This window comes from Xiphophorus hellerii, chromosome 21 (genome assembly GCF_003331165.1).
Source record: "Xiphophorus hellerii strain 12219 chromosome 21, Xiphophorus_hellerii-4.1, whole genome shotgun sequence".
NCBI lineage: Eukaryota > Metazoa > Chordata > Actinopteri > Cyprinodontiformes > Poeciliidae > Xiphophorus > Xiphophorus hellerii.
In genome coordinates, this window is record NC_045692.1 from 277,867 (window position 1) to 290,916 (window position 13,050).

General features: G+C 36.6%; 1 protein-coding gene across 1 annotated transcript in view; it reads right to left on the reverse strand.

Annotated features, from left to right (window-relative positions):
* Positions 1 to 9,263, reverse strand: part of abcd3a (ATP-binding cassette, sub-family D (ALD), member 3a) — a 32,197-nt gene extending 22,934 nt beyond the window's left edge. The window contains exons 1-7 of the mRNA XM_032552164.1: positions 9,083 to 9,263; positions 6,910 to 6,946; positions 6,160 to 6,258; positions 5,636 to 5,724; positions 4,564 to 4,633; positions 2,907 to 3,004; positions 436 to 559 (exon numbers count right to left, since the gene is read on the reverse strand). Of these exons, the coding sequence (XP_032408055.1) occupies positions 436 to 559; positions 2,907 to 3,004; positions 4,564 to 4,633; positions 5,636 to 5,724; positions 6,160 to 6,258; positions 6,910 to 6,946; positions 9,083 to 9,192 (627 nt within the window). The 5' untranslated portion in view covers positions 9,193 to 9,263. The remainder of the gene's footprint in view (positions 1 to 435; positions 560 to 2,906; positions 3,005 to 4,563; positions 4,634 to 5,635; positions 5,725 to 6,159; positions 6,259 to 6,909; positions 6,947 to 9,082) is intronic.
* Positions 9,264 to 13,050: the final 3,787 nt, after the last annotated feature.

A 13,050-nucleotide genomic window follows, 5' to 3' on the forward strand; every position in this document is an offset into this window, starting at 1 on the left:
GAATTAAACAGGGGGAAGATGAACATAGAAATCAATGACTTCTGGTAGGCAACTGTATTTTTTTCTTTTTTAAACAGCAGTGTTTCAGGGATTGTAAGTAAGAAGCATCTACTGCACAATTTTGTGTATGTTAACAGTACATATAGAATAGAATAGGATAGGATATTTCACAATAGTTAAGGTAATGCTGTGCTAAGGTAGTTCTTTGTAAATATTCCGTTACAACATGGTATTCTTGTGGCTTATAGACAACTGCAGTGTATATATGTGTTTTTTAAGTGAGTGAGTGAGTGTGAAATCTACTTAGTTGCACTTAGTCTAGAAGTTACAATATGCACGGCTAGGTGTGGTGTTCTCTTATTTACAGCAGTCTGTAGACTGATGGCAACATGCTGGATTATTTCTTCTAAAATTATGTACGTTACAAGAACATACCTTGCTGAGGTTGGAGTATAGATCAACTACACTGTTGCAGAACTTCTCCACATCTTGTGTCAGTAACTGGTCTGCATTGGCAATTCGGTTGTCCAAGTTTCCCATTTTGTAGTAAGTGAAACCTCTGAAGAGGGAGAGAACAGTTACATTTTAACATCAGCAGACACACTGAATTACAATCCTCTTTTCTTTTGAATGAAGCACCTTCTGCAAACCTCTTAAAAACTATTGAATGCCAGTGAGGTCAATTCACATTACTTTGACATATATACTACGTGTAAACAAAATGTAAAGTATGTGATGTTTATGAGACGAATAAATGTCAAAATGTGTAAGCATATGTGTATGTCTTTTCTGCACAACTTTACGTCCTGGCAGTCCGGTCTCTACTCATTGACTCTTTTTGATGCTAGGCTGAATTTCTTTAAGAAAGAGAGGGAGAGCATCCCATCTTTCAATGCTTTAATAACCCAGCATTGAAAGATGCTCTCTGTTCACTGTTCTTGAGCTAATCTGAAGGCCACCTGATGTTTGAAGGTCTGTAGTGATTGACTGCAGAAAGTTGGTGACCTCTTCGCACTATGCGCTTCAGCATCAGCTGATCGTCAGTTTCCGTGGCCTACCACTTTTTGGCTGAGTTGCTATCGTTCCCAAACACTTCAATTTTTTCATTGCCACTCCCTCTCGTTCCCTCAGATCATCCTCCTCCATCCATTTGTCTGTCCCCTCTGTCCGTCTTACTACCATGGGGGGCAGAGCGACTGAAAGCTCTGCTCCCCAACTCTGGAACTCATTACCACCTCACCTTAGAAACATAAAGTCATTCCCTAAATTTAAAACCGAACTTAAAACACACCTTTTTAGATCTGCCTTTTCAATATGACACAATTGGTTTGCTTGATTTTTTATATAGATTTTTTACATAGATTTATATATAGATTCCATATAGATACATTGTTGTGTATTTATTCTATCTATTTTTAATTGCTACATTTTATTGTTTCTGTTACTTTTCGCTCTTTGTACGGTGTCCTTGAGTGCCAGAAAGGCGCCTTTGAAATAAAATGTATTATTATTATTATTATTATAATACAGCTGACAGTTGACTGTGGAATATTTAGGAGGGAGGAAATTCCACAACTGGATTTGTTGCACAGTTCATCCTATCACAGTTCCACACTGGAATTCACTGAGATCCTGAGAGCGACCCATTCTTTTACAAATGTTTGGAAAGACAGTCAGCATGTCTAGGTGCTTAATTTTATACACCTGTGGCCATGAAAGTGATTGGAACACCTGATTCCAAAAATTTGGATGGGTGAGCAAATACTTTTGGCAATATAGTGTATGTTCACACACACATTACCCTGCTCGCATTCCATAACCTTGCAGATATGTATGTTAAAGGTGCTTTCGGTTACCGTATTTTCCGCACTATAAGGCACACCTAAAAACCTTCAATTTTCTCAAAAGCTGAGAGTGCGCCTTATAATCCGGTGTGCCTTATATATGGACCAATATTGAGCCACAACAGGTCTTGCAACTACGGTAAGCAGCCGCCGACTTCATTTTCCCCCGTAGAAGAAGAAGCGTGCGGTGCACGCTGGGTTTTGTGTAAAGACCCCAAAATGGCTCCTATTAAGAGACACGCTTACGACGCAGAGTTTAAGCTCAAGGCGATCAGTCACGCAGTAGAACATGGAAATAGAGCAGCAGCGAGAGAATTTAACATAAACGAATCAATGGTTATAGCGGAAGTGGATATATATTGTGATTGCACTAATGTTTGATTTACCGTAACAGTATCAGACTGTTTTTTACGTGTTTATTGAATCGAGGAAAAGTTCCCCTCCACTATATGTTATACCTTGCTGTTGTTAAAAGATAAACTGTGTCATGAAAATACCACGTCACTGACTTTACCTCGGGGAAAATAATCAAACAGCTGTTTATTCATTTTGGGAATGAACGGAGTTTTCAGAACGCTGGTTTGTAATCTATTAATAAAGTTTGACTGACCTATCTGACTGTTTTGTTGACATTCCCTTTAGCGCAGTTCCATCTAATGGATGCATAACGTAACCCCAGCCTCTACTGTAGCGTCTATTCTATGCGCCTTATAATGCGGTGCGCCTTATATATGAAAAAAGTTTTCAAATAGGCCATTCATTGAAGGTGCGCCTTATAGTGCGGAAAATACGGTACTTTGTTGTTCTCAGTTGGAGTTGAATAACCAAAGTGATATAACTTCTGTGTTGTTTTTCTTACACATAAACTTACCAGAACCACTTAAACTTTTTTAATTACCACTACTAGCTAACCAAGAAATTGAGTGGGTTGAACTTTACTATATAAAACTAATATGCCTACAAAATTATGTGCATGTGAGAATGTCTATATTTCAAAGCACAACATGCTAGAATTAAAACGCTCACTTAAAAAAAAATAACATTAAATAGTGCTGGACTTACTGCAGGTACTGGTCATACAGCTTCTTTGTGAGCCTCTCACGGAACCTCAACTTTAGCTCATTTAGGCCCAACTTCAAGAAGTTGTTCACCAGAGCTATCTGTAATGGCCCAATCATACATCATTAGGCAAGGCAAGGATATTTATATACTTCCATTAATTCATCAAATAAATATGTGCTTTACAGGAAAAGTAAAAAAACAGAGACAAGATACATTAAATACAACTAAATAACAGCAAAGTTGAAGCAACACATACAGCTAAACCTTTGATCTTTGTGGGTAAGTTGTAGTCATCAGTATTTTCAGTCCTGGTTAAAAAAACCAATAGTTTCTACACATCTCAGGCTTTTTAGGTTGTTTGTTCCAGAGCAGAGGAACACAGAAATTAAATTCTGCCTCACCTTGTTTAGTTCTTCGAACACTGAGTAAGCAGGTCTCCTAAGACCTGAAGACACTGAAACTCATTGTGGCCAAACCATGTTCTGTCAACATTTTATTATGCAGATTTTGAAGATTCACATCATAGGTTAATGGATACCGAAAAATTGACTTGCTCAATTTTGCAAAAAGGTTTTTGTTAAGTTTAACAATATGTTAAAACAGAATGTAGTATCTGATCTTTACTCAGACACATAACCACCAAGTGACACAGAGTAATGGTAGTTTTACAAAAACATTTGAACGAGGTGCCAGTTCAGTTCAGTATCCTGCTTGTTTTGCAGCCAGGCATTTCAAACACCCCAAAACAACGTAAAATACATAGACAATGATAAAAACATACAAAGAATGCAATCAGCAATTCATAAATATATAAGATGGAATTTAAAACTAACAACTAACTTTATTCAATAGTGGATAGCAACGTGGATCAATGGTATAGTAAGGGATACCACATACAGAGACTATGGCCTTAAATGTCCAGATTTGATTCCTGACCAAGGGCCATTTGCAGCATGTCTTCCACCATCTTATCACACCATTTATGACTAAAGGCCACTACCACAAAATGTAATGAGTAAATAAATAAAAAATACAAGTGATTACACTTTTTTGAGTCTAAAGAGAAGTTAAAATTCATTCATCAGCAGCAGGAATTATTATATAATAACTTTAGGCTGACAACGGTTTATTTGAGCAGCTCTTTTTTCCCGGGGTTGTTTGTTTAACTGTTTTACAACCTACAACCACAACGATGCTAAAGAACAAAAATTGGGTGAATTTATTGGATATTGTTCAACCACACTTTGTAATACTCAAAAATCTTGTGGCATAATTCAGATTACATGTTAGAGTTAAGCTACAGATTGAACTTTACTGGCACACACCGGGGTCAAAGTCTGCTCATTTTGATTATTAATGATCTATTAACATAATAATAATAATAATAATAATAATGATGCCTACATTATTAGGCATTATTTAGAAGTTCTGAATAATGAGAAGTTTTATATGAACTTCTCTCGGTTTTATAAACTGCAGAGTTTCTAAAAGTTTTATAAACTTTATAAAAGTTTTATAAGTTTATATATTTATATAAAGGAAAAAAACCTTCCAACAATTAATAGTAATAAATTCATATAAAACATAAGAGACTGGACCCATTTTATATCAAACTTTAAGACAAATAAGAGAATTAAAGTTTTCAAAACAAACTTACAACTGGCATGAATTTAATAAAGCTGAGCAAGAAGATCTTGAAGTCTTTAGTTGAGCGCCCAATGATGGCACTGGAAATGAGAACATGCAGAGATAAGCAAATATATAAAGGAAGAAGGAAATATCTAGACACAGGGGAAAAATTAGGGGTTTTTTTCTAATATATTTAATAAATTTGTTCATGAAAATTTTCAGAACTACGGTAAACTGGCTCACATCAGAAATCAAACATAATTTTGTCTCTGTCAGCCTGGGAATCTACTCTTCTTTAACAGCTATGATTTGTTATTGGGACATCATGTTATGTGTACATGCTTCCCTCTTGGGCTAATCATTAAAAAGACGTCTCTTTTCACTGACAATACTCTCATCTCCATGTTACTACTAGTCCTGGCAGGATGGCATTATCACATGACTTGAGGGCATGAAGAACTCTATGGTCCATCAGTTTCTTCAGTATGAAACATATTGTCCTCTTTGGAACCACTAGTTCAATCAGATTTCCTGATGAGCTTGGCAGTTTAGCTTCTAACATTAAACCCCATGGCAAAATTTTGGGATGACGTCGTTCTCTGTTTTCGAGCTGGGCACAAATCAAACCTGCACTTTTTGGGAGATCTTGAGACTGCTTAGACAACCATAGTACCGTGGAGAAAAGAGACAACATTTCACCAGTCTAAAGTTTCTCTACATTGGCTGACTGATGATCTTGAGATCCTTCTGTTCACCTACAAAGTGCTTCAAGGCTTGGCTTCTTCCTACATTCCAGATGTCAAACATATTGATTCCCAGGTTCTTTTCCCAGCTACATCAGCATCTTCCTTTTAATTAAATCTGCCCCATGCATCAAGACTGATATTTTATATTTGTTTTAGTATTGACAGCTTCCTGCTACAGCAATCTGGTCAGCCTTATCTGTTTTTAAAGTCACTGTAAACCCTGTAACTATACTGTGTGACTTATTAATTCATAGCTTGTAACTGATGAACCTGTAGCTGACTGAGGGTCAGCATGAAACCAAGATGCACTTCTGAGGCTAAGAGCTGGAAAAACAAGCCTTAAGCCATGCTAACCTTTCAATCATGGTACCGTTTTGGATCATCCACACGTCACAATAGGTCCTGGCCACCAACATGGAGGCAATGAGCAGAAGGTAAGCAGTCTGTGGTGACAAAATAGGAGAAGAGTGAGTGTTCACGTATACCATTCAAACGTCTTTTATCTTTCAGAACTTGGCTCACGTAGGATCTACCTCAGAGTTCAGATAAAAACATTACAACAGAAGTTATGAAGCTAATGTTTCTGGGTCAAAGAGCATCGCTATCTGTACAGTCATGAGGACATCAGTGCAGGGTCACAAAGAGGGCTGGTGCCTATGTCCAGCAGTCACTGGGCGATATGTCATCATTAGGTTAAAAAAAACAATTACAAAGTCATTGAAAAGAAAACTGAGAAAAGGACATAATCTGTCTTAAGTACTAAAGGTCCAGGTATTACTGAGGTCACAGATAAGACAGGACTTTGTCTTGGAGGTTGTTTGCAAATTTTATTATGGCTTGTATTATGGCTAATATCACAGCATTCAGATGAAACAAACCTCCATGCAGAAAACACGTGGCACCATGATGTGAAGAATTCGAAGAATTCGAAGAAAGAAAACCTTATCCACGGCTGTTTTGTCTTTTTTTCCATCTTTCTATATTAAATAGACATAAGAAATTATATTTAGTGATAAATTAATTTTAACTATTCATACAATTGCCAGCAAAAATATGAGTGACTGTCACGGGCTCCTCAGTCAATTGTTTCTGTTTGTTGCAAAAATGTTACAAGCATTTAAGGACTTCACTATTGGCATGCATCATCCTTCAGTCATTCCAGATCAGCTGTGCAGGATAAAGCCTTGTAATGAACCTGCTTTACCACAAACTTCCAGTTGGATTGAGGTCTGGCATGTTTGCTGGTCATCGATCTGATTTTCCTACATAAAAGTTGTTCTTTCCTCAGCAGAAATGGTTACATCATCACCAAACCTGTTTTGTATCAAGAAAAAAGTAACACTGTAATGTCACCATGTGATTTTATTGTTGTGGAAGTGACTCTGACTTCCTATTCCATCATATTATTTTCCACTGAAAATAAGGAATCATCACTGACTTCCATTTTCAGCCAATCTGCCTTCAGATGACGTTTTTCCACAAGCAGAAACTATTGTATTTGCCCCATTGTTTTTTATTTGTGCTGTTCTGAATTTTTACATTTCAGGAATTCGTCTTTGCTTCAAATCAAAACAATTGACTGAGTAGTGATCCATCTTTCCCCCCTGGGGAGCCTTGCTGAGGCTTACCTCTGTGTTCACTAGTAGTTGGGAAGTTCCTTTCAGACTGGGAACAAATGAAAAAACATAATCAATAATACAGTTTTCCTGAAAACATTAATGGGAGGAACCATTCTTATTATTTATTAAAATAGTTCCTGATACAGACTGGGAAAATGAAAAGGTAAAGTTGCAAAGAAAAGCAACACTTTCTCATCCATCTTGGAAAAAATGCTCTTTTCACTTTGGAGAAAAGGAAAGCACAGCACATCCCAGGCTGTAATTGGTTGAGGGTGGAAGGAGCATTTTGTCAGATGACTCTCTGAGGGTTTAGGAGGAAAGTCCATCATAAGACATTAAACATTAAACACCCTCAAGGCGGGGGTCTTGAGGGTCCAGGGTGCCAGAGGTGGATAAGTTTTGTTTGGAGATGCTGAAGGGATTCACATTGTAGATTATCAGAAGGAGCTGGAGAGTCACCAGGGAGGGTATTTGAGTTTCCCTACCAGACCTGTTAACTCAAACCTTGATTTCATAAGGAGGGATGGATGAACAAGTCAGAAAAAAACGTCAGTGTTTTAAAAAGTGTCAATGAAGTGGTTTTACACTGTTTCTGGCACAGTTTAGGTGAACTACCATGAAGGCCAAATCCGAGCTAATTTAAAAACATTTTATGATATTTATGCTAATTTCCCCCTTTCCCTCATATTGTGGAATTTCAACTTTTATATTTTAGTAGAAGAAACGCGTCACCTGACTGCTTAAGAAGCCCCCGTTGCAAACTCCTGCATGTTAAATGGGCTTTTTAAATTCTTCAATTAAACCACTGAGATTTGTTTTCATACTTCAGGGTAAACCTGTTCCAGCTCTGTCAGTGTGTTCAGATTAGGAGATATGCTGTGGTTAGGCTTTTGAACAGGGTATTTAGACATTTTTCCTATTGAAAAATCAATTAAACAGCTGCAGCTGATCCAGAATGCTGCTGTTTGCGTTCTCACTAAAACCAGGAAGATAGAGCACATAACACCATTTTTAAAGTCCCTCCACTGGCTCCCTGTAGCTCAAAGAATAGACTTTAAAATACTGTTGATAGTTTATAAATCACTGACCGGCTTAGCACCACAATACATTAAAGATCTGCTGTTGTTGTATCAACCTTCCAGACCTCTCAGGTCTTCCGGTTCTGGTCTGCTCTGCATCCCCAGAACCAGAACCAAACGAGGAGAAGAAGCTTTCAGCTTCTATGCACCACAAATTTGGAACAAACTTCCAGAAAACTGTAAAACAGCTGAAACACTGACTTCTTTTAAATCTAGACTAAAAACCCACCTGTTTAGGATTGTATTTGAAACATAATCAATTACAAATTTAATGATGGAACTTTACTTAATGTCGTGTTTTGATTGTTGATTCTACATTGCATTGTGTTTCTGTGTTTGATATGATGTAAAGCACCTTAAAATGCCTTGCTGCTGAAATGTGCTATACAAATAAAATTTGATTGATTGATTGACTGAACTTTCAGGGTTTCATCATTTACTTCCAGGAAGACTCATGCAGGTTTCTATTTAATTCCATCAGTCATTCATTCAGTTCAGTACATTTTTAAGGCCTCAGTAGCACAAATTTCATAAAGTCACAGAAAAGACTGAATAAGTGAAGCTCTGCAGAAAGAAGGCACATTATTACACATGGAAAAATTACCTCAACTTGAAATTCTAGGCGAAAAACAGAAATTGTTAAAAGGAAATTTGTAAACCATATATAAAAGCTCGGACGTAAAAAAGAATGATCTAAATCGGCAGCTACGCAGTTACCTCACATCTTCTACATCACTAGCTAAACCAAATGCTAGTTTGAGTCAAACACTGCTTAAGACCAGCTGCAAATGACTTATAACCCGCAAAAACAGAGACGGTTTAAAGTCAAGTCTTCATGACGTCTCAGTTAACCTGCCAATGGGAGTTTCACTGATACACCAGAGGGAGAAGTCCCAGCCAAGTTTAGTCCTTCTAAATAATCACTTTTAAGAGAAGAGCTAACATGGTGTAATATTGCTGGTATGAGTTATGGGTTAGATTAGTGTAGAACTTAAGTAAAAAGGTTCCTTCTCCCATGGAACAGGTTGACATGAGAAATGTCTCAGCAGCCTGTCGCTGTCTCGAAATTGTTAGGACAAACAATCTAAGAAAGAACCACTGACCTGTGTTTTTTGCGCGTTTGACTTCGGTGTCTTAGCAGGTACAAAAGCAGCAAGCCGCCGCCTGCTAAGCAGGAGTTTTTCGCTGTTAGATATTTACTGAAAGTCGCCATGTTTGTGACACAACGACCGGTTTGGTTCGTTTCACCTGTCACCGACTAGAGCGACCTACTGTCCTGAGGGAGAAGCGCATGCGCACTGCTTCTGTATTTTATTGGCAGACCGGTCCATTTACTGCCACCTACCGGACTGGAGTATGGCCATACACACATACAGATATACAGTACAGTATATTTCATGGGAGATCTCTACAATACACAGACGGAGTAAGTTCAGGACCCTAAGACTGTATACAGTCTTGGGAGTTGTGATTTTCTTTTTCTTTTTTTATTTTAAAATAAAATCTGTAAAATTTACTGTAAAAATTGGAAAATATTAACAGTTACAGACTGTAACATCCAAAAATATATTACCCTAGAGAGTACACTGAATCACCATAACTCAAGAAGCTTAAATTTCATATTACTTTAACAGGTATGAAATGTAGAAAACACATCAATTTATTGTGAAATTTTTAAAAATTGTGAAATTTATAGAAACATACTGTAACATTGCCAGTAGTTAATTACCAAAATTTACCATGCTAATCAGCAAAAAAATAAATTGCTGATGTTTATATTTTCAATGTAAAACTGTAAACCAGACTGCTAAAATCATTTTTACAAAGAATAAAATGTTGATATGTTTTACTTTAATATAATTCTCTTTTATATATTTTTTATAACATTCATTCATTTAATTTACTTATTCCATACATGTTCTTAAAAACAACAAATAATCAGTAGGACAAGAGAAATCATGTGCATACATAAACCAGAACAAAATAATTAGCTCACTACTTTTCTGTTTGAAAAATAGTAGGAAGACATGAACACTTTTTAAATCCTACCCCTTATCTCAATTTAATATAGTACTTACTGACTCAATAATGACATTTGTAACTAAAAACAAATTTTTAATTACAAATTAAAACTTGTATTCATATGAATACCTGTTGTATTCTATGTTAACACCCTTTAATTTTATGCAGTCAGGACACATTTGTTAATTGTTAGTGAATATCATGAATTTTGTTTTGCTCAGATTAATGATGACATATTCATATCAAACCAGCTTTTAATTTTAATTAATTATGATGCAACAGTACCCCAAAATTGTTGCAGATTCTCACCAGAAGCTGAAATATTTGAACCATCAACAAACAAAATAAATCTTAGGATTGGTGATATCTTGCATTTCATTAATGTATAAAATGAACAATTTGGGACCCAACACCGACCCTTGAGGATCACCACACACAATGTCAAAACATGAGACTCAAATTCTCCCATTTTTGCAAATTGTTTCCTATTCTTGATGTAACTTTTCATCCAATTTAGTGCACTCCCCTGATTCCCACATTGTTTCAATTTGCTGATTAAAATGTTGTGATGTATAGTATCAAATGTTTTTTTGAGATAAATGAATGCACCTACAGCAAATGTATTTATTTAGTAATTTAGTAATCTCAATAAGTTCAATTAGTGCATGTCATATTGATTCTTTACTTCTACTTGAGTAGAAACTGTTTTTTAATCTATTTGTCCTTGACTTTATTGCCATGAAAAGCCTCCCTCAGGGGTGGAGTTTGAAGAGGTGGTGGCCAGAGTGTGAAGGGTCCTTGATGATGCTGAAGGCTCTTCTTGCCATCCACTAATGCCATTTACAGCAGTTTCTGAGCTCTATTAAGTGTTTGACTGCTGCTGTCGCTAGTCTGGTGGAGAGGGGTGCTCTGTGGGGCTGGAGTTTTGCTCGGGACAGGTTTGTGGATCTCTCAAACCTGTGTTTTGATGAGGGAATGACTCTTCATGAACATGGAATTATAACATGATATAAAGCCAAACCTAAGCAATTGATGATATACACTCCAAATAGGGGCTGTCTACTTTTTAAATAGAGAAGTGCCTTGGTGTTCTTTGGGTTTTAATGTTCATGATATTGTTTCTATTGCTTTTGGACTGTAATATTAGAGCAGACTTTTTCTACATTGAATTTGTCTTGTGTCACCTATTCTGAATGAGCGGTCCAAAAAAGTAAAAAGTTGTAAAGAGAAACATGTTTCTTCAAAATAGGAGGAGGGGAGGATAAAGACAGAAAATTCCCTGGACAAACAGGTCTTCATCTGATGATTTTTGCTTGTGTTTATTGTCTGGTTGCAGAGAGGATCCCACCAGTCAACAGCAAATACCTGTTTAAGAACTTCTGAAATGACATCGCCTGGTTCAAGTTCCAGTCTCCTGAGTGCTGCACCATGTCTGTATGGTTACTCTATTGGTCTTAAGCTTGGACCCAATAACTCAGACAGTCTTGAAAGGCAAATTAGAAGTAAGAAGTGGTTCATTTCACAGTAGCAAACAATGCCAGATGACTAATTGTATTTGTACAAAGCTTATACATTTTCTGGCTTTGTTGATAATGAAGAACCCTGTCAGTGTTGGAGTTACTGTGATGACTGATTGAGAAGAATCTGAGTGTGCTGGAGAAGACATAAGAAGTCAAAGTCAAAAACTTTAAGAAACTAAGAATTCATGAGAGCAAGGTACCTGGGATCTGTCTCAGGGAGCTAACTGCTCTTTAAGGTCCTCCTGATGAGTCCTAATGAGGAATGTGCATCTGCTGGCCAAACCCTGGAAGGAAGGAGGACTAGAGAAACACCAAAGCAATGTGCATATCACCATCATGGAAAGACATGGTGGTTATCACTGACAGACTGAAAATGTAGCTGATATTGAGAAGTCTATTACGTAAGACAACATTTCCTGATTGTCTTCCTTCATCGAACTGTGACCATATTTCGATTTAAAGTAACACAAATGTATATCCATAAAACTGGAATAACACTAACCTAATCTAGAACTGTCATAGTTGACAGTAGCTAAATGCTTTAGATCGAAACACTGTATACAACAGCCTGTATTTTTGGGATTATTGAAAGTCATGGAGCATCAAAAGTGTCAGGTTAAACTAAGGGAGTCTACAATGTCTCTGCTGTTCTGAGGCTTGGTATTCCTTGTTGTTGCTGTACAGTCTCTTAATTCATCTTAGAGGTAAATTTAATTTAGCCTTCTCTCATTTAGGAGAGCACATTTAGTCATGTGCTCTGCTTCTGAGGCGCATGACACACTTGTGATTTTAGCCTTTTGAGTCCATGTATGTTTCTCAGTCAGCTGCTGCAGGTTGGAGCAGAATGCATCTTGTTCATTGGGCCTTCACTGCTCTTCTGGGAATAGGGTCATTTGGTTTTTGTTATGCTGGACCTATTCATGCACAGTGTAAAGTGGACTGGTAAGAATGTGTATATTTTCAATTATTACTTGACTATTACTGAAATATGGAAATACTTTCCTTTGTTAGTTTTTTGTTGATCTTAAAAGAAAGGCTTTAAAATATTCCTAAAAATGCTTAAAAATAATTAGTGGCATTTGTGATATGTTAGGCAACAAGCATTACATTTATTGCTTGCTACAAGTTAATTTGTATACACATTTTCAGAAACACTTCAATTAAAAGTGCTCTACTTGATTAAAAGGAAAGTAACAAGAAATAAGAACGCAAAAATAAAAAAACAGGATGATCAATGGAATACAAATTAAGATGTTCCAGATAATATTAACCAAAGGCAGCTTTAAAAAAAAAAAACAGGTTTTTAGACTTGAATGAAAAATACTTTGAGTTTTGCAGTTTTTGTGGTTGCAGTTTTATGAAAGTTTGCTGCTGATTAGAAGAATATAAAAACTGAATGCAGCTTCTTCATGTTTGGCTCAGGTTCAGAAAAAAAACTGCTGAGACAACTAATGTTAAAAACAAAACATCTCACAATTCAATTTCCTGTTTCGAATAAAACTCTGTTAGTTAAAAAAATGCTTTTCAAT